The following is a 26,072-nucleotide window of genomic DNA, read 5'->3' as shown; positions in this document are numbered from 1 at the left end:
CATGAAACACGCCTCAGCCTCTCTTCTCTATCAGGTCTTTAAATGCATACTGTATGATGAAACATACATCATCACTGGGAGATTACATATTTGTATATTTGGCATCCTATGCAGTTATTTAAATGGTGAAATATAAATCTCACTAGGGACTCTCTCTCCTGGAACAAATTCTTAGCTATTCAATAAGCATGCAAAAGGATCAAGCCTAGATAAAGTGCCTCTGTGCATTCAGTGTGATTTATGTTGGTGCACCTTGTCTTATGCTTTCCCTCATTATTGATAACTTATTTGCTTTTTGCTTCAAGCGTTCTGTCATGGCAGTTAGTAGGCTTTTCTGGCTGGATCTCTTTTTTTTAAAATAATCTTTAACTCTAAAACCCAGGCAATGTGAAAAAAAAACTGCTTATAATTAAGCATAGGACCCATCCCCTCTATTATTGAACTAATCCGGTTTGTACAAGGAGTACAAAGCATTTGAGAGCGTTTTTATAAATAATTCTTGATTAATTATATGTAAAAACAAAAACAAAGTGAACACCTATATTTTAGCAATTAAATTGGAAATTATATATAAAATACACTTTTTAGGTTGATAACACAGATCTACTTACTTATTTTTGCCCTTTCATTTAGATCTGCAATAGACGGTTTTTGCTGAGAGTCCCAGTGTGCAAAAATGCACTTGCACAACTGATTGATCATGCAACACAGACGTATTAAAACCCCAAAAGAAACACAACTTCTCTCTTTGACTTTGTAACTGTGAACATTTCAACAAACACCTGTAGGTCTGAAGAGACATCTGTCTGTTCATAGCTTTGAACACAATGGATTCTTTATGAAATAATAAACTACAAAATAGTACAAGGCAAAATTTACAGACACATCTGCAGTATGACAATAAAGGAACGCACTAAGTAACAAAAATATAATCTTGCATTCGTATATAATGCTTTTCATCCTGCCGGATTCCATGATTTACAAACCACAAGCAGGGGAAACCTGATTTTACAGATTCTCACAGGATACCCGGAACCTTTTTAAGATCAGAGGTGCAAATAATCAGGTGCTTCCCAAAATCAGCAATACAAATCATTTCTCCAGTTAGTGGGTTCAGCAGGATTTACACATGTAAGCCTAACTATCTTGGGGACGATGGTCGTGCATGCACCTCTCCCTCACCTTGCTCCACAGGAGCAGAGCTTCAGTCCTGCAGAACTCAAATGGCAAATCAGTATGTAATTTGTCTTTTGACATTTCTTACCTGTAGCAAGCACCGATCTTGAAAAGTGTAGCCTATCAACTTGTCCAAATGCATCAGACATTGATGGTAGCGAATATGGTGGGTGAGAACAGGAAGCATCATTGCATGCTAGGAAAAGAATTGCAATGAGGAAAACTATTCATTTACAAAACACAGAGAACCCAACTGAGTAACAATCAAACACACAAAGAAGTTTAGCTTGTTATGACACTATGCATTTTACTTTATTTCTCAGTAAATCAAAACAAACTAAAAATAATAATGGACCTATGCCCGTCAATGAATATAACTAAATTAGAACCTATCCATGTGTATTAATTACCAAGAAAAACAAAACAGTCTTCTATTGAAGTACTTTGTTGGGTGCAACAAAGATTCTCCTGTTGCATATTGCTGAACATATTAAGACATATCAAGGTAAAGTCAGGTAGTGACAGAACATTGCATGGCCATCTGGCACTTGCTACGATATGCAGACTTTGATTAGTACAAAAGAAAAGAAAAAAAAAAAAGACTGAAGGCCAGGTTAGGTCTCTGACATAATTTTAAAGTATAATATTTCATAAACTACCAAGATGAGGAAAGGTCATTTTATACCACTTGACACCTGGGATAACAGGGTCGCAAGGCATCCGTTTTTTGACTGGAACTCCTGGTCGAAAAGGAACCCTGGCGACTCCAGTCAGTGGCTCAGAGGAGCTAAGGCAGGCTCCCTGCCTGCCCTGGCTCCGTGCAGCTCCTGGAAGCAGTTGGCATGTCCCTGCTGCCCCTAGTCGCAGGGGCAGCCAGGCTCCGCACACTGCCCCTGCCCCAAGTGACAGCTCTGCAGCTCCTATTGGCCAGGAATGGCAGCCAATGGGAGCTGCAGGGGCGGCACCTGCAGGCAAGGGCAGTGTGTGGACCCACCTGGCTGCACCTCCACCTAGGGGCCGCAGGGACATGTTGCCACTTCCAGGGAGCTCCCCAAAGTAAGCGTCGCCCCAACCCCCTGATCCAGGTCGGAACCCCCTCCTGCACCCAAACTCTCTCCCCAAGCCTGCATCTTAACTCCCTGCCCCAGCCCCGAGTTCCCTCCCTCACCAAAATTCCCTCCCTCCCACAGCCCATACCCACACCCCCTCCCACACCCCACACCTCTGCCCCAGGCCTGAGCCCCCTCCTGCACACCAAATCCTAATCCCCAGCCCCATCTCAGAGCCTGCACCCCCAGCCAGAGCCCACAACCCCTCCTGCCCCCAAACCCCTGCCCCAGCCCTGAGCCCCCTCCTGGGCTCCAAACCCCTCAGCCCCAGTCCGGAACCCCCTTCTGCACCCCAAACCTCTCATCCATGGCCCCACCCCAGAGCCTGCACCCCCCCAGCCAGAGCTCATACCCCCTCTCAGACCCCAACCCCCTGCCCCAGTCCTGATCGCCTTCCTGCACTTTGACTCCCTTGGCCACAGCTCGGAACCACCTCCTGCACCCCAAACCCCTCATCCCCCGCCCCACCCCACAGCGCGCACCCCCAGCTGGAGCCCTCACTCCCTCCTGCACCCCAACCCCCTGCCTGGAGCCCCCTCCTGCACTCTGAACCCCTCATTTCTGGCCCCACCCAGGACCTCCCGCACTGCAACCCTCTGCCCTAGCCTGGTGACAGTGACTGAGGGTGGGAAAGAGCAAACGACAGAAGGATGGGGGATGGCGTGAGCAGGGGCAGGGCCTCGGGGAAGGGGCAAGGGTATTTGGTTTTGTGCGATAAGAAAGTTGGCAATACTGTGGAATAATCAGCTTTTTATTCCATACTAAGCACTTATTTCAAGATGGCAGGCAGGAAAATTGTGCAGTATAAAGTTACATTCTCACTGCCATCTTGATTTCACTAACTTCCTCACGAGAATTCAGTGGCCAATGTTTTCAAACATTATGAAGGACTGAACTCTAGCAGTTCCTGAGAGACTGAATGCTAGGAAGAGTTGGAAAGGCAGTTACAAAGTAGCTATTTGGCCATCTAGCAAAAACGCTCTGGGTAAGTTTTTCAGAACTGAAATGGGAGTTAGGTGTCCAAATCCTAGAGGCTTTCAATAAGAGTTGGTTTCCTAAGTGCACTTTGTGACTTTGAATATCTCCTCCCTTTATGCACTTTTCTAATCACTGGTTCTAGACCAGTGATCTGGGGGAAATAATTGATAACTGAACAAGTTTACACTATTCTGTTATGCCAACAGCAAAGTTCTTATGGAAGAATAAGAAATATAAGATTTATAGTGGCTAAATCATAATACGTAATTTAAAACAATACTTTATATATGCATGTAAAATAATGAATGCTTTTACAATAGGCAATCTAACATTATAATTCCTGTTGTAATTATCAAAATCACGTTTAAGGGTTCATAGAAACAAGACTTATTTGAAGATGAAATCCGAAAATTATCCATGTATCACTTCACAATGAATGCAAAGTGTATGATTAAAGGGGATGAATGAACAGAGTAGATGTATAGGAGAAAATCAGTTTAGCATGTATAACAGATCCTGTAATTATGGGCTTAAGTGTCTTTGTGGATTTTGGTATGTTGGTGAAACTAAGCACGGTCATAGAGTAAGAACTGGTGAACATAGTGCTGTGAGATTATAAGGATTACCTTTTGTTGAAAAGAGCGTAAGATTGCATCTGAGAGTTTGGGGGTTTTTTTAGAATGAAATGTGGGTTAACATTGCAGATGTGATGACTGATAAGAACTATATTACTGGGAAGTGAAAACATTGTTGCTGAATAGAATTAGATTTAAGTGAATTTCTACTATTTAAACTAAAATCCAATACTGTTAGTAGTTTCTCTCATAACAATCTCGATGGGAAGGGGGATGACCCCCAACTATATGTTCTATAACTGTGCTTCTTGTGCATCTTCATTCTTGACCACTTTATCAACAATACATCATCTCAAGGACCTGTGACGCATGCCCACCAGTTCACAGTTTCTCTGCATTTGCTGTCCACTGTAGTAGCCTTCCGGGCAACCAGAATAATTCCACGGGGAATTAGTGCACAGACCACAGTTTCAATACTATTTGTAGACAGCAAGCAGTATGTTTGGCCCCAGTTTGTAGTACTGATATATCAACATTTTAGATTTTATTTATAAGTTCAACTAGTAAGGAATTGGTATCTTTCTGACGATAAACATGAGGTACACAGAATATCTTAATTTAGACTCTTGTGATAATATTGACAAAGTGTTATTTTCCTGACACCAAATATGTGATTAATTTGATTAATTTCTGTCAGATAGGGTTATGGCAATTTGACTTTCCCAATTCTTTTTAGGGGAACGCTCCCCAACCCTTCCCTCCTCACAAAAAACATTTTATAAACTGCACTAGGCAAATTAATGGATTCTGAAGAAATATGGTCTCTTCTGGAACTGTAGCATTATAGGCAGGAGAGCCATTACACCATCTGATTAAGGCTACTTTGGGTATAAGAATAATTCTTTGTAAGTAATAATTTAATAGCGGCAAAGATGTGCCCTCCACCTGCCCAATAATTTTGAATTACTTCACACAAAACATTTAAATCAGAGCACTTCACTCCTTCTCTCCCTGTTTGCAAGTGCTTAATTTTGGAAAATGCCAAGACTGGTATTATACTTTATGCAACAGAGTGATTTAAAATTATTAGAGTACTTCAATGTTTATTAAAAGAATTTTGATCTTCTAAACTACAGTGCTTTTAAGAATTAAAGCAAACCAATAATTTTAAATTGCTCTGCATTAAGTCTGTCCGCAGAATTGATTTACATTCATTTAGTTTTTACTCTAATCTGGCAAAAGGCATATCTGAAAAACAGCAACGGCAATCTTTCATTTTAAAGTGTAGTCTCCTTGTGACCTCTCAAAGAAATTCAAACAATTGACTAGTCTAATTTATTGTTTTAGATATACAAAAGAATATGTGAAATTATGTTTTACACTCATTGTTCTTTCCCCTTTAATATACAACAGAGTTTAAATTCTCCTTGAAGACATGATTAAAAAAAAAAGGTTTTGTAAAAAAGGCCAATTTACTGACCAACAAGCCCTGAAAACTCAATGTTAGCCTCTTCAGTCTTTTTCACACTGGGGTTTTATCCTGGTTACAGTCATTGGTTGTCAGGCACCAGCGTAGCTGTACAACTGCTATAAGCCACAATTTGCACCAGCACAGATTACCCCTGTTTCAACCAGGGGTAAGTGCCACCAGTGCAAATAGCACTGTCCATACCCCGTGCAGCAATACTGATGGTTCGCTATAATGTAACAGGGGCAACCCCCCTGTGTACCTAAGGCCTTAACATTGCAAAATTAGGAGACATTAATCTGAGGCCTATTAACTAACAAAAGAAACTGATTTCAGGAGGGATCTCTAGGTCTAACAGTCACCTGGCAGACATCCGAACGAATGCCGGTTTTCCAGAATCCTTGGCTGCTTAACTCCACGGTCACTTCTCGTCTCATTGTGTTTTTCTGCCTGATTTTCTGTAGCGCTTCCTAGAAAGGGAGGAAATGGTGCAACAGTGAGACACTTTCTACAGCAAAGCCATATGAAACCACACGTGGGCACGAAAAACAGACATTAGGGTGTTCGGATTTTGGATTTGAGAATGGGGTTTTTATTTATTTATTTATCTATTTGTAAAGCACACTTTCAGAGAGAAATTTTTCAACCTAAATCTTGTAATTATCTCCACCCACCCCTTGGTAATGATGTAAGCCAGGGGTGGCCTGGATGCCCACAAGTGTGACAGAGGGCTGCATGTGGCTCAGTCTCCTTATCCTGATAAGCTGCAGGGTGAGGACAAAGCTGACTAATCACAGATTTTTGCTGAAGATGAAATGAACAAAGCCATTCCGATGCATCTATTGAGCGAGATGCAAGTACGAGCGAATACCATTTCTCTCTGGAATTCCTGACATCTGATACTCCATCCCAAGGCTTGCGTGAAAAACAACCAACCCTTCATTCATGCGGGTAAGAGACAGACCTTTATTATCTAGCCCCAGTCACCTTATAACGGATCTTGGTTAAACGTCAATACCCCTCTTACGGAACAGGGGGTCAGTATCCACTGACACCAGAGGCTCCTACTATGAAACCTACCCACTTTATTCCAACCAAGAAAAAAAATGTGTTTAAAAATTGCACTGCCTTGACCTTGAGAAGTTGGCAGTTTATTTCCGTTTCTGAAATACGGCAAGGGCATGTACAGCCTTGGATAGGAGTCCCTTTTATTTTTTGTATAAATCTGAAGCAATAAATAGAATAAATAATCCAGTATGTTAGGGTTTCTTAGTCTGAATTTAGGTCCTGATACTGCAAATGCCCCCAAGAGTATGTCAACTCTGATACATATGTGACAATGGGAAGCAGTCACTGCATATTTTCTTCTAATTGAGAACAAGGAACTTTATTAGAATAAAGGACTAAAGATAAAAGTTACATCTCTCCTCTCGCTATACTTCACTGCAGGGCCCCTGCTGAGAACTTCTCCCTCCCTGCTGCCTGCTTCAGTTTTAAAGAAACTATACATAGCTCTTTGGGGCACAGGCAGTCTCTTTGTTTTGAGTTTGTACAGTGTCTAGCACAAAGGGTTTCTCCTGGTCCATAACTGAAGCTCCTAGGCACCACCTCAATACAAATAATGACCTCGCATCCCGTAATCACATTGAAATCAATGGCAATAATAAGCAGGTGTGCATGAAGCACTGTTCCCTTAGGCCCAAATCCAAATGTCAACGGGCTATGGACAGAGGCCATAAATTGTACACCTTTTAGGGGTAGGCTCTATAAGGTCTTCTAGGCTTTTATACAGTACCATGCATATCTGTGTATTATAAGTGCCCAATTCTGAATAATTTTCTTCTTTTTTTTTTTTAAATTCACATGCCAATTACAGCAGCCTGCCAGCTCCCACTAAATTACTGATGAGGTCCTCAGTGTCACAAAGTGGGAGCACAGTACCGCAAAGTTTCTGCCTAAGAACGGTTTTCAATACATCTTCCTTATGACAGACAATTACTTTAGGAAACCATCATCCTGGATGATACAATCTAGAAACAAAAGGTCTACACACTACAAGAAGTGATAAATGTCAAAGGAGCACTTCATTTTTGCAGCAAAATGCAATCACCCCCACGCCCTCTCTGCTACTGTTTTAAGAATAACTCATCCATTATTCTCTAATGAGAGACATTTTTAATAAAAAGTTCTAGCCTTCCATTTGTTCTCCCCTGCAGTGATGAAAGCTGCAGTAAAGATAAAAATAATCTATTTCAGTGGGAAAAGCATTCCTCCTTAAAATTATGACATAGATAACTTTTAACACTGTTGTACTTCCCATTTACAAGGAAAGAAGGTGAGGTTTGGGGGCTTATTTAACACTACTATAAATACAATGTTAATTAAGCCCTGTGTTCACGCGACAGTATGCTATACTTTGCACTAATGATAAAATCTGGTGCATTGTCAGATATACTGAAGACCATCTATTGCAGCAGCAGCTTCGGTCATTACAGAAAAAGCGAACTGGTGATGCTGTCGGTCTAAGACTCCTTGATTAATCCAGTCACACTCCACTTTATACACACATGTAAGCTACATGATTATAGACAGTCAGACAGAAACATACATCTGCATGCCTACACACAAGCATAGACATCCCCTTCCAGCTGCTACCTAGAATATACACTGGACCTCTGAGTACAGTAACTCCTCACTTAACGTTGTAGTTATGTTCCTGAAAAATGCGACTTTTAGTGAAACGATGGTAAGCGAATCCAATTTCCCCATAAGAATGAATGTAAATGTGGGGGTTAGGTTCCAGGGAAATTTTTTTTTTGCCATACAGTACAGTACTATAGTTGGGAGGTGCCCGCACCTTACCCCACAGAGGCACAGCCCACTGGCACTGGAGACAATGAGGCAGGCAAGGAGGCTGAAGGTGCTGTAGGCTAGGAGAAGCACGTGCCACAGTAGCAGCAGCTTCCCCTACTCTGCAAGCACCAGGGGTTGGGGGCTCAACCCTCGGCCCGCCCACTCCACCCCTTCCCCCAAGCACCCCCCCTTTACTCCCCACTCCACGTCCTCGCTCCTCTCCCCCTCCGTCCCCTGCCTCCTGCCCGCGGCAATCAGCTGGCTTGTGCCGTTCAGGAGGCAGGAGAGAGGGGGAGCAGCGAGGACATGGTGCGCAGGTTCCCCCTCCGTCCCCTCCCTCTTTGCAAGCACCATATTTCTCATTGAAGACTCTGACTGTGCAAAAAATAAAGTTTTTATCTTCAACTGTTTTGGAGTTATTTTGCCAGAAAAACCCCTACAACTAAAGTTTGTTTTTGTTTTTTAAAAAATCCCTCCACCTTCCCATCACTGCCTCACCCATAAAGGGAACTCACTTGAATTTTCCAATGAAATACAACTTTGGACCAAGTGTAAATCATGGAAATTTAAGATTATGAGCAGCTGAAAAGAGTAGCCTAGAATGGAAAGCCTTTCTCAACATTAAGCATTCGCTAATGACTAATGCTGTAAGAAGCTCAACACCTTATGGCAGAATCTGTAACTGGGTAAAATGTAGTGCCGGAAAATGTCTCTCCATTAGGAGGCAAAGAACAAAAGGTAACATCAACTCAACACGGGGAAAAGAAAATCATTTGTGAGGATGACAATAATAGATATTATTTCCCTTTTTTCCGTAGAAATGCAGTAACACAGCCCCATCCCTTTCGGTGCTCAGTCACTGGCTATGGGTGAAGGGCCAGAATACCTCTCTCTGGGATAACTTCTGTTTATCAGCCTGTTTGACTTTGGGACTGTTAGCCAGCAGATGGCGCAGCTTCACATAGCTCTTCCATAGCTTTTGGTACCTGCAGGAAAGAACAGAAACCCCCCCCCAATCTTTGTCACTTACTAGAAGTACACAGCATGAGTGCCTCCTTGTTTGACCTTATGAACGGATTAGCTCTCACTAACAAAGCGGTAAACGATCCCTACTACTTCACTCTAAAAAGATATCTCTGATGGGTCACACTTCAGTGGGGGGCATTATGTGGCTTTGAGTCAAAGCCTTTTTCTGATTCATATGAAAGACTCCTTTTCTTGATATGAGGTCTATACGTAACTTATAGCAAGACTAAATGCAGCCCTTATATTGTCCCCTCCCCCCCCCAAAAAAGTTTCAGTCAAAGCAGAGGATAAAACTTCCCAATTTATGCACAGTATTTAAAAAAAAAAAAAATCATAGCAGAAGCAACTCTCAACACAAAACACAAAAGCAAATACTTTTAAAATGAAGCAAAGGAGCAATCAAAGTATTTGCTTAATGATCTATTTTCTTCTGTGTTTCGTCTGCGCAAATAGCACCAGTTTAGAGTGGTGGGTTAGTGTGAAGATTCCATATTCCTGATGCTCCATCAAATGGAGCGCAGCTATTTTACGGTTTCAGAATTCTCATAGCTCCACCACACACCCCATCCCGTTTCTTGTTTACTGGAGTCTGTTCATAGCTATATCACTCCATCATTCTCCAGTGCATTTCGTCAGCCCTGGAGACTCCAGTGTCTGCTTGGTCTATAAAACAAATTGGAAACTGGAAATCTACAGGCTACTTCTACGCTATTTTCTTTTCATTTCAATACGGATTCCAGCACCAGAACATTTTCAAAATAGATAATACATTTATCTGTCCAAAAATAAAAATTAAATGACAAATAAACAAATCATCCTGCCAAGTAAACAAACAAACAAACAAACCGAAAATCCACCAGATTTTTTTTACCCCAAAAAAAATTTCTACCAAGTACAGACTAGGGACCGAATGGCTAGGCAGCAGTTCTGCGGAAAAGGACCTAGGGGTGACAGTGGACGAGAAGCTGGATATGAGTCAACAGTGTGCCCTTGTTGCCAAGAAGGCCAATGGCATTTTGGGATGTATAAGTAGGGGCATAGCGAGCAGATCGAGGGACGTGATCGTTCCCCTCTATTCGACACTGGTGAGGCCTCATCTGGAGTACTGTGTCCAGTTTTGGGCCCCACACTACAAGAAGGATGTGGATAAATTGGAGAGAGTCTAGCGAAGGGCAACAAAAATGATTAGGGGTCTAGAGCACATGACTTATGAGGAGAGGCTGAGGGAGCTGGGATTGTTTAGTCTGCAGAAGAGAAGAATGAGGGGGGATTTGATAGCTGCTTTCAACTACCTGAAAGGGGGTTCCAAAGAGGATGGCTCTAGACTGTTCTCAATGGTAGCAGATGACAGAACGAGGAGTAATGGTCTCAAGTTGCAATGGGGGAGGTTTAGATTGGATATTAGGAAAAACTTTTTCACTAAGAGGGTGGTGAAACACTGGAATGCGTTACCTAGGGAGGTGGTAGAATCTCCTTCCTTAGAGGTTTTTAAGGTCAGGCTTGACAAAGTCCTGGCTGGGATGATTTAACTGGGAATTGGTCCTGCTTCGAGCAGGGGGTTGGACTAGATGACCTTCTGGGGTCCCTTCCAACCCTGATATTCTATGATTCTATGAAAAAAGGAGAGGCAGAGACTCCATGAAATCCACTAGGGACTTTGCTATTGCTACCAGTTTTGCATTGAAGGCACTCAGATACTACAGGGATGAACAGGGGAATAAGAAAATAATAATAATAAAAAAGATTGATTTATAACTGGTTTCACTTAGCTACATCAAAAACTTGGACAAGAAAAAACACACCAAATGGAACTTTTCTGAATACCTTAGTAATACGTATTTCACATAAAACATGAGGGCCTAGATTTATGAAGTCAACTTAGGCTCTGTCTATACTCTGAGCTAGGGGTGTGATTGCCCTGCTCACACACACATACACTAGGTTTCATCAAGCTATAGCACAAGTATAAAGAGCAGTGGAGCTGAGGTAGACCGGGTAGCTGCAGTAAAGGCACGGCTGATCCGGGACAAGGACATAGCCACCGGTTTCATAACATTTCTACCAAGTACATAATTTTATTATTGCATGAATTTGACGTGCTCACTTTGAAAATCTAAAATTGATAAAGGAAGTGCAGAACAGAATTACAATTCAGAAGAGGAAAAAGCAGCTACATTTCAGATTCTCTAGTTTATAAAAGCCAACTCCTGCTCCCAGTCCCATTGCAGAAAACGGTAAGCTTGCCATCAACTTCAATAGTCATGTGACTAGGCCCTTCCTGAACAACAAACGAAAAAACAGTAACTTTTTTTTTTAAACATAAGCTTTGAGGAAAATTTCTTACTGAGGGTCTCCAGCATAACTGAGTTGAGCAGGCCGTATCCCGAAGTGAACAATAATGGGGAAAGTAATCACATCAGGGTTGAACTGCTCACGGTCCAGCTGATCAATACGAACTGAACTGGGTTTCTAGGAAGAAAATCAATACAGTTTATCTAATTAACAAGAGCGCTAGTGATATTTTATTGGATACATTATGATGTTGACCAGGAACTGACAAATGAATGACATCATCATTCTGAGAAGCAGAGAAGACTTTCAACATATTGAAATCAATTAGAGCGATATTTTAGCTATATATGTAGAAAACCATTAATATATAATAATATGTGGCACTTACAGGGCTGAGCAATGTAAACTAATTGGTTATCACAACAACCCTGCAGTACAGGTATTATCCTGATTTACAGGGGAGGAGGAACTGAGATTTTGAGAGTTTCTGAGAATTTCACATGAATTGCTGAAGGCCAAACATTAAGTTGGTACCAGAGCCAGGATCGAATCCTGATACTTCTGACTACTATTCCTGTATTTGGTTCACGAGACCATGTCACCTCTCTAATCTTGATTACCTAATGTAAGTAAAGACATTATTAGACCCATCCAATCACAGACTAAGTGGCATTAAAAATTGTAGCCTCACTCTTACAAAATGCTCCAAAGTCAATGTGTATAATGAGGAACGCAGTTTTGAATAATGAGGAATACTTTGTCCCTTTTGCACTTGAAAACAGATCATTTTAAAGGAAAACTGTAGAAGGAAGTGATTTTCCCTTGACCTCTAAAAATGGAGAAAATGAGTAACTCCAGATCATTGCAGTTAACGTGCCGTTTGTATTGCTCTTTGTAGCATATGCAAAAACCTTAGCTTAAGTTCCACAGTTGAATCTCTCTGCACAAATATTTTCTCTATTATCTTGCAAGCTGTTCTGTTATGTATGCAAACGATTTCCCACCTGGCAATTAGCTGTTTGGATGATGCTAAAGCTATCCAGTTCTCTGAAGTGTCTGAAAAGATACATTACTTAGAGTTGTCTTTATATTAAAACTGCCAATTTAGCAAAGAACTTCCACATAGAAAAGTTACCTTATTTCTTACGACATTATTAGTTACTGAATGGCTATTGCTATTACATAATTATATTCTTTTTAAAGTGTTTATAACAAATCATTCCCCAAAAAAGTGTTTTACAAACAGATACCAACTATATAGAGGGATTATTTCCCCCACTGGTGAAGTGCAGCCACTTCTGGAATTAAATGGTGAAAATGCTTGTCAGTGGACAGAATTATAATACTGACATGTAGGTTTTACCAGTCCAAGTGAAAATAAATGTTTACCAACTATTCTTTTTACATGATAATGGAAAATGAAACATTTCACTTGCCCATCAAAAAATTTAATCTTTAAAATTACTCCACCCATGCAAACAGGTGAAGACATTTTTTTAAGGCTTATATACATAATCATTTAGATGAGGATATGAAGAAGAAGAAAGCGATTTAAAAATGAAAACACAGGGAGGATTTTTAGGAGACTGAATGCTGTTTCTGGAACTGGAAGTTAACAAGGACAAGTCACTTTCAAAAAGAAATGGAATAAGTTTATAATCTTTTTGCTTTTTTATGATCTATGAAGGCAACTTTGAAAGGTTTTTATTTATTAAAGTAAGTTGTTTTTTTTCTGATTCCCCCCAAGCATTAGAAACTCAGGTCTTTTCTACCCTGCTTTTGCTGGAAGACATCTGAGAAACTGGTAGGATAAGGATACCATGGGTACTAAGGAAACTAAACCTGATTAACAGAATAAAAATCTCAAACTATCAAAAACATTTTGGCCAACCTTTTTGAATTTGGATGCCTACAGTTTAGACACCTAAGTTACAGTGGCTTGGAGGTGCTTCCACTGAAGTCAATGGGAAATCAGCACCTTCTAAAAATCACACCACTTTTATTTAGGTACTTAAATATAGAAACTGAGGCCTAACTTGAGGCACCTAACTTTGAAAGTACGTTGGCTTTGTGATTTGTTTCTGAATTAAACAGACGTTAACAAATGCCTGATAAATAATTCTCACAACAGAACTCTTTGCGAAAGACTCAAACCCCTTCTCCTTCCATTTCAGGCTGGGAAAGATCCACATCCAACTGTCTGGTTTCTCAAGTAGACCTCCAGCAAAAAATATGGATGACCGCACTTGATATTTATAATATTTCTAAAGACAAAAAACATTTGAGACCTTAATCATACAGTACATCATTAAGAAGCAAAGAGGACACAACCAAATTAGTCTTCTCCTTTCACAGTTATATTTCTTATGAAGAGGGCCTGGTCTGTACAAGGAAATTAGATCTGTATAACTATGTCGCTCAGGGGTGTGAAAAATCCACACCCCTGAGAAATAGAGTTAAAGCGACCTAACCCCCAGCATTAAGTCAACAGGAGAATTCTCTTGTCGACCTAGCTACCACTTTACAGAGAGATGGATTACCTCATCCTATGCAGAAGTCCTCCCTTTGGTGTAGCTAGTGTCTGCACTGAAGCACTACAGCAGCATAACTGCAGCAGTGTAGCTGCGCCACCACAGTGTTTTACGTGTAGACAAACCCCAATACTATGAGGTCATTTAATGACCACAAATGGTCATGAACTTGGTTTGAACATCTCATCCAAAACATGGAACCTCCAGCAACACAGTACTACTTTGAAGCATACACAGATGTTGATTCAGTACTGACTGACAGGAAAGAGGTGCTATTTTTCCCATCCAAATATTGATCAAGCCAGACGTTTGCGTATCTTAAAAAATCTGATGACATTGCAGGTGGGGGTGGTATAACTGTATAGAATATGTATTTATGTTCGCTTGAAAAGAAGCAGGATTTGTAAAAGAAAGATTAAAGTATTACATATTGGATTAAAATTTATAGATTAGCTTTTCCAAACCAAATTTGAGAAACTAAGAAAACGACATGAATATATTAAACTGTTTAAAATAATGCTGGTCTACTGTTACTTCTTTAAAGTCTAAATCTAAATGTAAAAAGATTTATGCCTATCATAATATTTCTCTTCTCCATATAGCATATTTATTCTTCAAATTTTAAAATAATCCAGTTTTTCTCTATCTTTTTATTTCCTCCCAGCAGGAATTCTTATTTCACAAACGATATTGTGAAGAAAAACAGCAAAATAAATGTTTACTTTTTTATCTTTACAGCGTTTTTACTTTGCTGTATTAAGTTGACAAAAACTGAATTTAAGAGATGTCATTTTCTAAAGCATTTTTTCATATTGTCTTCACAATAAAGTTGAATCTGCTGATCAAATAGGGGATAAAAGGCATGGAAGATACTCTCATACTCCATTTCTCACTTACTTTTACACTCAGGGCATGTAGTAATCACTTAAAAAAAGCCACATACTAAGAAAAAACAAATTGTCACACCTTTTTGAAAGAAAAAATGGGCATTAATGATCTCTTCCCTTCATGGTATTAAAATACAACAACAACATTTTAAGGCATAGGGAATTGCCTTTATGTGTTTGTATACACATACCAACACCCACACACAAATTCATCCCATAAAGTTTCCTTCCAGAATGTCAAGACTGGATAGTTAAGTACTCAAAGTTAATGTTACACATGCAAACTCAATGCCCTTGTGCATATGCTTTAATTACATGAGTACATACTATTTCTTAAATGATACATTAGTACCATATATTTTTTCTACAAGTTTACATATAACTACAGCTTCTGTTTTTTGTGTTTATTAATTTCATTTTCTGCTGATTATTTTAGAAATTTTTGAGTTTTACATAGATATCCACAAAATAGGTGCTTTCAGGGCTTTCTCTTTGTATTTAAAAATATGTATATAATATACATTACTCACTTCAGTAGTGTGTACTCTAATCTGTAATTGTTTTGTAATGTTCCCACGTGCGTTTTAACCTAGCACTGTTTCAAACAGCACTAGATTCTGCACACTAGAGAACCTTTAGTGCATACCAACAAGGTCTGCATGGATCAATTAATGCGCAACACATTTGTGCGCTTCAGAAACCACACCCCCATAGTCTGCATTACTGCTCTGTGTAGACAAGACCTTAGATACCAGGAATCATTTCTGGTGTTTTTCCAGTTTGTACTGGATAAACATCAGACTCTTTTTCATTTGGGGGGGGGGGGGTGTTTTATCTGTGTTTCTTGATTAACAATGGAAATCAAAAGCCCTGCATGCAACAAGAAGGAATAGATTTTCAGCTAGTTCAAATCAGTATAGCTCTACTGAGTCAATGAAGCTATCCCAATTCACACCAACTGGGAATCTGGGCTATAGTGACCTCCATTATTGTATATTACTCTTGTGTGTCAGAGTCCATGACATTTACTATAGGCAGCACTACTGTTAAGGCTGCCTAATACTTTCGGTTATAAGATCCTGTTTTCAATTGCTTATAACTTGGCCAAAATTTAACCATTTGGGCTGAAATTTTCCATGCTGAGAATTTGCCACAGACTGATTTATTTTTGATTTTTTAAAAAGTTTCAGCATGAACAGTTCACCTAGAGCGAGGTTAAGGAAAATACATTGTTCTGCCCAAATTAAAAATATCCTTACAATTATTTTACTGAGAAACTCTAGTACCGCCATACTTTGAAAGAGGAACTTGAAATTTGGCAAGAAAGTTATGCTGGCTACATCAGAGATATGCTTTTTCAGTACACAGAATGGACTGTGTCTGGAACTGATTCAGGGTTTTGTAGTAAAGGAGGCTGTTGTCCTTAAAACCCTGCCTCATTTGTTGCAGAAGTTGATAGGAGAACGAGGCAGAGCATTTCCATAAGAAAAAGAGTGGTCTTGTGATTGAGGAAGTTGAATGCCACCCTAGATAATCAGACTCTAATCCTGTCTCCGCCACTGAGTGATGTTGAGCCGGTCATTTAAACCAACGTTTCAAAGGCGCCATTAACAGTGTGTTCTTCATTTTCTGGGTGCCCAACTGACACGTGGAGTCAAATTTGCAGAAGCGCTGAGCATTCACAGCAGCAACTGAAGTTGATTAAAACTGTGTTTTCAATGTATAAAGTGATATAAAAAAACCGAGTACTCTGAAAATACCAGGCCATACGTGTTTCAAGTTGGGTACTCAACATTAGTAGACAGTTGATAATTTTGGCATTACTATCTCCTGACCTCAGATCTCCACGTGTGAACTAGGGATGATACCACCACCTAATATCACAAGATGTTCCGAAAATAAAGTAATTACTGTCAGTGAAGCACTCAATAAGAAAATTAACAATTCTGTATTCAGTGCAGAGTTGGTTGGTGTACATTAAATAAGGCCTGGGGTCACACATTGATGAAGGAAGATAAAAGGAATTATTGAATAACTACCCACCCTCAGAATGAAGCAGGGGTGCTCTGGATAAATAGTATGTGATCGTGTAATTAAAGATTATCATAATACATATGCACAAGGGGAACAAATTTGAAATTGCAATGTTTTAAACATGTGCAACCCCATGTACACATTGATATGTTGTTAGTCTGTAAACCTGTCTTGCACATCACCCAGTCTGCCAAAGAATAGGGCAGCAAGTGTGAACTTCGTACAGGTGCTGGATCAAGTGAATTCACTCCCAGATATCTATCATATTTTGCATCCCCAAATTCTTTTACATTTGGCATACTTTCAATACAGTTACTCCAAGAGCACTGAGATCAAAGGATTCTTGTTCATCCCTCTGGATTCCTTCTCCCTTTCCAATTTAGCCTGCACCGAACTCATTGAACCACGATCATAGTGCATGCCTGGTTTGTTTATAAATTAAAAATGTTTGCAGTACCATGCCAGGACTGGTAACGATCATTCCTTTGCATTCTTCTGCATATTTCTGCCATTCCAGCTCTTCCCACTGAAGCATATTGGCAATCTCCTCCTCTGGGACTAAAGGTTTGTTGCATCGTAACAAATAGAGTAGGATCTGATGCATTGACAGCACTTCTTTCCCTCCATCTTAAAAACAGATTAAAAACATTTATTAAAAATATCCCTCTCTTCAAAGCGTTATTAAAGGAAAATAATGCATAAGTAGTAAAATGTTCAGACGGGTTAAATAAAGTGCAAACTGCCCAAATAATTAACTAATAGGAACACAAACATTTTATTGATGAATAATGCACATGCATAAGCACCTCAATTTGCTCAACTAGAAACAATAACATTAATGGTAGAAAGAATAATAGCTTAATCTTTCTCAAAGCCTCAAGTTAACTTAGTTGGCCGAAGAGCTTTAAAATCTGCATGTAGAACCCTAAGTTATATAGTCCAGTTACTTTCTGCCTGTTTACATTTTATCATTTCCTTTTACAACAATAGTTTTAAACCATTTAGACATTATGTGGCTTTCTGGAGGAACATTCAAGAATTTTATGAGACGTTTATGGATGCATGCAATTAGTTATCCTGGCATTATGGACTAATATTCAGTGTTTATGTACTGCACCTGCAGTAATGAAGACTAACGAGTAGCCTGGGCTCATGCTGAGTTACTGTCTCTGGATGAACCAAGTACATGTGAACACTAACTACTTCTGAGATGTGAAGAAATGCACACTGCCAAGACTGCGTTTTGTGACAAGTATAAAAAGCACCCTGACTTGGACTAGGCAGTCAATCCTGACCGTGAGGACCACAAAAGTAGAGATTAATTCATAATGGTCCTGTCAGGCATTTTATTGAGGAGCTATCCACCACTCAAATTCTACATGTAAACTTGTTTGTGGAGGAAACGTTTGGATAGAAGATGAGGCATGCTACTAAGATTCCTTCAGATACGAGACTCTCAAATCCTTTCCTTAAACAAAAAGAGTTTAATCTGTAAATATGGCGACATCATTAAGTGAAAGGATTCATCATTACAAAGAAGCAGAAAATTTCAGTCCATTTCCCTTCCAGAAGCTGGCCTGTTCTGTATGTCACAGTATGCTATCTGAAACACTAATAGGGTCTTGTGCAAGGAGATGAGCAGAAACTAAGGGCTAAAAATATTCTGGTGAAAATGCTATAGCACAAAGACTGCAATAATATTCTGAGAATCCTATGGAAAGTCTTCCTGAATCACCACGTCAGGGTGGTACAGTTTAAAACTCCAACCAATATAAACAAGTAGGCAAGTGATTCTCCAATTCCAACAGGGTTAGATCGATGGAGTAAAGAAAAATACTAGGATTGTGGACGGTCAGGAACATGACCTACCCTAGTAATCTTCTAGAAGACTTTCTTCAGTAGAATTACCTTGTTCTAAATTCCAATATAAAACTCACAACTGGGGAACATATCCAAACTCCCTTTGTAATGACAGACTACTCTTAAGAGCTACAGAAGCAGACTGAATGAGATACAGAGGCAGCCTAAAATGCAAAAACAACTTCTTAATTTGAAAATATTCCCTTTATAAAGGACCCATTTGACCTCACCTGGCAACAACTAATTTATTTAACTTGGCAAGAGGTAGCCCCTGAGCAGCAGCAGCTAGGTATGTACACCAAATTGCTTACTTTAACAAACATGGGGCTAATGAAGTCACAAGAGTCTATGATGTGGTCTAAGCCAAAGACGATGGTACTGGACCCAGTTCTGAAATCTGGCCTCTTTTAGGCTTTTCCAGTGTTCATGGTCAAAATCATTCATGTTTGTGGACTCCCTCTCTGCTGACCACGATCCCAAAGAAAATCAAATACTCCATAATGTATGTTTCCCTGATATTCTGAACCATTAGGTACAGTAGATTACCGCTCTTCACCTCTGAGGCCCATGGCACTGCGCAAATATGACTTGATTAGCTCAATGTTCTGAGCCACACAATGCCTGCCATCTCAGCCAGCCCATGCAGACATTGTGACTGTATCTCTTTAACTCTGTTTGAAAGACATAAGACAAGAAAATTGGGGGGGGGGAAGCAGGAGGAATCGAACAACTCATCCCTATATCTCTAAGAAGGCAGTGGATGAATGTGTGGGGATCTATTGCACCAATATCTTCAAAGAACTATAGATAAATAATATTCTGCAAATATACTGAGGACGATGGATTCCCACTCTGTAGAGATTAAGACGCCCCAGGAATGATAATATACACTCACAATCAGAAAGGGATAAGATGCCTCACAATGTGGAAACACCAGTTTAAGAGATACACCCCAAAAACAACCAACCAAATCTAGCAAGATAGAACTAGACAACTTCTAATCTAGAAATAGGTTACACACTTCACATAGGTCAAATCTATTTTCATTTTGTACTGAGATCAAATGATGACCCAGAGCCACATGTGGCCAATTTTGCAAACCGCCTGAAAAGAGCTGAACTGATGTTTGCCACCAAACATCATACATTTGCTTTTGACTGAATACAATTTTAAGATGCAGGCCTGCTAAGGAACAACAGTGATAGATGCAGTCTGACAGCTTTTAAGAACCTGACTGCAGAGGCAAGCCAAACCATGTTTGAAGCTGGTTTAGCTACAACTACGTTTAAAATTTCATTTATGGTTCAAATCTCAGTGTAGACAGGGTCTTAGGCATGATTCTCCTCAAGTCAGATTGTTTCATGCCACATCTGCACTCTTAGTTAAAAAGCTGGAGGTACATTCTTAGAGGCTATTATTTGGAAAAGATTAAGACCAAAAGCCATTCTACTTTATCCCATGGTACTTACAATAAGGTGGATCAGTCACTAAAGCCTGAAGCTCACTTGTTCAGCAAGCTGAAATCATTGCTATTTAAAATAAACCCTTCTGCTAGAAGTGTCTGCGAGAAATGCTTCAAATTGAGATTTTTTGGGGGACAGTATTAATAATCATGTGCCACCAGAAGCAGTCTAGAGGGACATACTAAATGCAAGATGGCCCTTAGTCCTGTACTCAGAGGGAAGAGCAGGAGAGGAGTTTACTTTCTACAAGGTCACAGAAAACCGAAATGGCAAATAAACTGAGTGCTGATGTCTGTATCCAAGACTGAGGCAAAAAATAGAAAGGAAAGCAGAAGTTTTTGAGTGAGGCAAGCAAAAGGATCCACCAGGGCCTATTCACACTAGACTGAAAAGCTTTTACACTTGAATGGTATATGTTCTTGCAGACTCCTCCTAAGAAGTTGGAGAGCTTGAGACACTTAAGTACCTCTGCTATCTCATGAGCCGTGCTGAAATAAGTGCTAGGTTGGGATGGAAAGAGGTGTCTTGGTTCTGAGTGACCAGCCATGACTAGGCTGTAACTTTATGGGATCAGGTAACTATTATCTCCAGGAGAAGAAGAAACCTGGTGTCTTTGTACCACTAAGGAGCAATTAAACTTTTGTCATTTGAAGGATCAGTGGTTAAATGTATGTGAACACCTTTTCCTAAAGGATGGAGAAGTACTGTCCCTGTGGTCTATACCCCTCTCCTCCACACAGCTACCAGTAACCCTTGTTTAGGAGGTAAAGCAAACTTTATGTGACATTAGGTCTCTGAATAGCCAAAATAAATAGACGACTGCTCACATATCAAGAATATTTCTGTGGAAATGATTCTCCTGGAAGTACCAGAGGTAGATCTTCAACTGGGATGTATTTTCATAGCTCCACTGAAGTTATGAAAATGTATACCAACGGAGGATCTTCCCCCAGATATTGTGGGTGTGGGAAACCCCTAAGTAGGCTTTCCATACAAGAGTAGACACAGTCCTTTCTCCGCCAAAGACTGTTCCTTGGCTTGAGGGTTGGATTAAAGCAGGTCAGACTGATGTTTTTTCTCCTCTGGTGATTCATATGTTAATGCTCCAGAATCCCAGCTTCCATTAAAAAAAAAACAAAAAAACAAGTCTCTAGCTCTTTTGACTGCAAATAAAACTTTCACATCGAGGACCAAGTACAAACCAATGAAGTGATTCTGCCTGAACCTTCAGTCCATGTGAAGACATTGCTCCGAGGCCCATATAAATGGTTCTTTCTTGTTTGAAGAGATGCATAGGAGTTTGGAAGCCTAATTTTCAACCAACCACACGATATAAACTTACCTGGAAGAAACCTCACAAACCGTGGCATGAAATGAAATCTTGGACAGCAAGAATTGTTTTCAAATGAAGGACCTTAAATAAGAAAATTAACAGAAAAAGAATTAAGCCTCTGAAAACGTATTTGCAGAAACAGAGGGTAAAGTCCTGGTTCTACTGAAATCAATGGAAGTTTGACTTCAACAGGGCCACAGTTTCACCCAGAATATCTAAGTGCTTGGTGAAATTAAAACACAGCACGGAAAAAGGGGAAGTAGAAATAATGTACTCTTTGGTCCACTATATAACAGAAATGTCCATGTGGGCAGCAAGAAGAAATTCTGCTTGTATAATCAATGCATTACAAAAAAATTCTATAAAAACACAGGAATAAAGAGTTTGCTTTTGTTTTGATTTTGTCTTCATTCCAATTAGTTTGTTCCAATAATAGTACTTATCTTTATACAGACTAAGGAGAAAAAAAAATGGTCTATGTTATTGTGACTTCCTCCTTTCCAATGATATCAGTTAAAGCTTCATGTGAAAAGGAAAGCCCAAAACGGTATGTGACTTACAATTTTAAAAAGTAAAGGACAGTACAATCAAAGCCAGTAATACTTAATCCAAAAACCGGACTATGAAAGATATTCAACAACTAACCAAAGGAAGCACACACAAAATATTAAACGTATATGCATCTCTGTGTTACAGCAAGCATTACATAAATCTTCATAGGAAAAGCCAAGTACCAAAATATATTTACATATTTTAAAGTGAAGTTCTTCTGAAACTTCTCTTGTTTTAGACTGAGCAAAAGTTTTAACTCTGAAATTTTGTTGTGTCACAGTCTTAAAATGTATGTATATTTCCACATATCCTGGTAAAATTTTCAGCTCTAATGACAGCTCAGTAAGCATAGAAATACTATATAGCTGCCTATATGACACTATTTTGTAGTTTCATTGTACTATAGGACAGATGCCTTTAGTCTGTGAGCTTGTCAGGGCAAAGACAGCATTCTGTTTGACACCAGACAACAAAGCCTCACGAACACATTATTGTGCAATATACATAATATAATTAACAGCTCATTAAAAACAAAAATCATGTAGGAGTAATTAAGGAAGTGTTAAATGTCTTACCCAGGAGACCTGGATGACAACCCTGAGTACTGTTAGTTTCTATACACCCACTATAACGAACCCTGATAAACGGTTTGCTCTTGGTAAAAGCAAACCGGAAACTTATCCATACCATTTAAAATTGAAAACATTCAATTTTGCTACTTCAAGTCCTCCTTTTAAACCAAAGCATGCTTTAAAACCTAGGCATAATTACTGCATTCATAAAGAACATTTAATATTTCTTTGTGTGTATATTTTTAACTGTACAGTTACCTATAAGATTCCAGTCATAGAGTTCCAAAATATCTCTGAATAGATACAAAGAGAATAATTCAAGTCCTCTCACACAAAAATTCTGGAAAAGAAAAAGGCCAGAATATCATTATTCAAATATTTCAACAAATAAATAATACAATTTGGAGACGATACTGCTCAATGATTAGTAAATCTTTAGGCATATGACTGTCTGTTATTCATTTAAGCATCACGTAGCATTTGAGGGCTCTTCTGAAAGCATGTTAATGCATATTAAGTGTTCTTTATTAAAGGCCCAAATCCACACTGGAGACAGATATTATGAGTTCAGGACTGCAAGATAATTTACTATGCACCAAAAGCCTCTCACCTGAATAAGTTAAAGAGATGATATTTATTACAAACACCTCTCTCATAATTCCCCACTCCTGCATTTTCTTGCTAAAAAGCTTATAAATCATCAATGGTGATATCACCACCACTCCCTAAGCAACAAATAAGTACATCACAAATTGAGGATTATGATCTTAAGAGCAGAGAAATTCCTCAGCTCAACTGGGAAAGAAGCCACGCTAGTTTTCAGCCACAAACAAGGAGACTGTGTCTTAAAAACACTATTTCAGGTCAATACAAATTATATAAAATAACAGCTCAAGTCAATATGAATTGTATGCATATGAAGCCAACCAAAAATTCCAAACCCAACAAAATCTCTTTGGCAAGGGTGCCTTGTTAAATAAGGTTTGCAAGCAGTGCCACAGGCACAGACAATTGACTAGGACTCCACAAAGACAAGTTCCTTATTTTGGTTGCTGTCCTTTTATTACTTTAAATCAAGATTTGGAGACAGCACAGTAGATTCAGTATCAGGAAGTTAATCACACTGAGATCCACATTTAATCTTGTTTTGGAATTTTTGGCCTCTTGCATATATTTAGATAAATCTACTGCTGAGTGACAGAAAAAAGAAAAAGAAAAAATATGTAAATATATGGGACTAAACTAAACATTGATCCTATCTTAGTAGTTAATATGCAGGGTGAATCTACACCTAGACATGACGTTCCATTGCAGCAATTTACTCCACAAATTTAGCTTAATCAAAAACCGTCTTAATACAAACCACATTATAAACTGGAATTTTTTTTTTGTATTTTTAGGGATTTTTTTTTGGCATCAGTTTAGATTAAAAGACAGCCCTGCTCTAGTGACCAGATCTCAGGGCTGGGAATCAAAAAAAGTCAAATACTAGTCTTAGGGCTAGTCTACACTGGCAACACCAAAGCGCTGCCATGGCTTTACAGCTTTAACGTGGCTTGTGTGGTCGCGGCAGAACGCTGGGAGAGAGCTCTCCCAGCGCTCTAGAAAAACCCACCTCCACGAGGGGCGCAGCTCCCAGCACTGGTGCACTGTCTACACTGGTGCTTTACAGTGCTGAAACTTGCTGCGCTCAGCGGTGTGTTTTTTCACACCCTCGAATGAGAAAGTTGCAGCGCTGTAAAGTACCAGTGTAGACAAGCCCTTAGTTCTACCACTGATTTAAATGGCAAACCACCACCTTATTATGCCTCAGTTTCCCCATTTGTAAAGTCAACAGATACTTACCTTATTTCACAGGCATACTGTCTGAAATATATTCGTACAGACCTTTGAAAAGTTCAAAGAGGTATGGCTAAAGCTGAGTATTCTCAATTTCATTTTCAATATATAGTGTTCTAGATATATGCTTAAAGCTTTATGTAGAAATCATAGGTTTCCATTCAGCTATACATTCAGAGGGTGCATGAGGCTAGATGAGACAGAGTTAATCCTTTAAACACATCAACAATTCATAACCTAAACTGATCTCTTGACTAATTATCCTCCTTACCTCAGGCATCATCTCTTCAATGAAATGAATAGTATAGTCAATGTTAAATCTGATTACTTTACATAGAGGAATCTGGAAGGAAAACAGAACAGAAGTTCAGTTTGAAAGGACATATGGTGCTGACTGGATCACTCCTACAATTTTGATTCCTAAGAATTTCCATCTGATGAAAAGGGCATTTAGTAAAACTGTTCCCTCGGTGAGTTCACACAAAGTTTGGGGCAGGAGGGACAGAGAGAAATAGATGACTATAATAACTCTGCTTGTGAAATAACACAGGACTGACGGGAATCACTGGTCAAACAATGCCATCTACTGGAGACTACGTTTTGTTCAGCAAAAGCAAAATTCAGTAACCAACAGATCTCTCTTCTCCCATTTTGAAAATGTTATATCTGTAGATGAATTTATTGTGCATCGTAGAGGGTGCCAGACTGGTCCAGAGACCTAGAGGCAAAGTGTTTTTAGCCCACTATTAATTCTATTAGTCTTAAAACATCTTTATGTAATGGGAGCATGACACAGGGACTTGCAGTACAGATTTATAGGTTTACACAAAATAGAGCTAAAAACCATGTAAGGGGGAACTAAACCATCTCGTAAGCCAAATATTTAATCAATTTTTAGTACATAAGCTTGCAAAGTCCACAGACTGCCCCCCACCACCACCCTGCTTCTTTTAGAGGGACAATGTCAACCTGATTTTTTTTTTAAATTGACCAATTTAAAAAAAAATTGCTACAATACCCCTGGAAAATAGTTTTCCAATCTCCCTGTCAAAATATTACAGAACTTTTTCTATTCTGCTGCTGCTACTGCTTATTATTATGAGGGTCTTTACAGGAAAGAAGAGTGGGCAGGCTCAAGATATCTACCACACATACTTGGGCCAAACTCTCCATTTCTCCTTCACCTTCATTTTTGTCTGCAGCCCCTTCAGTTTCAGCTCTACTGCAGCTGTTACTAGTAAATACACCAGCTCTCTCAGATCAGGGCATGAGACATATGTCATAATGCTAGTACACAAGACAGGAAATGCAACTGACTGTATATAAAGTGCTGTCAAACACATGAAGTAAACACACCGAAAAGAGAGAAAAAAAATTTTTTTTCCTGTAATCTCCATCAGTTATAGGTAGAGACTTTTTGGGGGGAGAGAGGAGAGTGCTGGGATGAATTTTCATACGGAAACATAGTCTTCAAGATGATGGCATGCTTTTAAAGGTTTTTTTCTTTCTTCCCCTCATTAAAAA

At 39.4% G+C, this 26,072-nt stretch overlaps 1 protein-coding gene across 1 annotated transcript in view; it reads right to left on the bottom strand.

Annotated features, from left to right (window-relative positions):
* The window catches only part of DROSHA (drosha ribonuclease III), a 105,182-nt gene that overhangs the window by 51,792 nt on the left and 27,318 nt on the right, over positions 1–26,072 (bottom strand). Inside the window, exons 10-17 of the mRNA XM_074944984.1 lie at positions 24,820–24,891; positions 22,968–23,049; positions 21,595–21,666; positions 17,387–17,556; positions 11,530–11,654; positions 9,046–9,145; positions 5,669–5,776; positions 1,265–1,372 (exon numbers count right to left, since the gene is read on the bottom strand). Of these exons, the coding sequence (XP_074801085.1) occupies positions 1,265–1,372; positions 5,669–5,776; positions 9,046–9,145; positions 11,530–11,654; positions 17,387–17,556; positions 21,595–21,666; positions 22,968–23,049; positions 24,820–24,891 (837 nt within the window). The remainder of the gene's footprint in view (positions 1–1,264; positions 1,373–5,668; positions 5,777–9,045; positions 9,146–11,529; positions 11,655–17,386; positions 17,557–21,594; positions 21,667–22,967; positions 23,050–24,819; positions 24,892–26,072) is intronic.

The sequence above is a fragment of the Natator depressus genome, chromosome 2 (genome assembly GCF_965152275.1).
Source record: "Natator depressus isolate rNatDep1 chromosome 2, rNatDep2.hap1, whole genome shotgun sequence".
Classification (NCBI taxonomy): domain Eukaryota; kingdom Metazoa; phylum Chordata; order Testudines; family Cheloniidae; genus Natator; species Natator depressus.
This window is presented reverse-complemented; position numbering and strand designations above follow the sequence as displayed.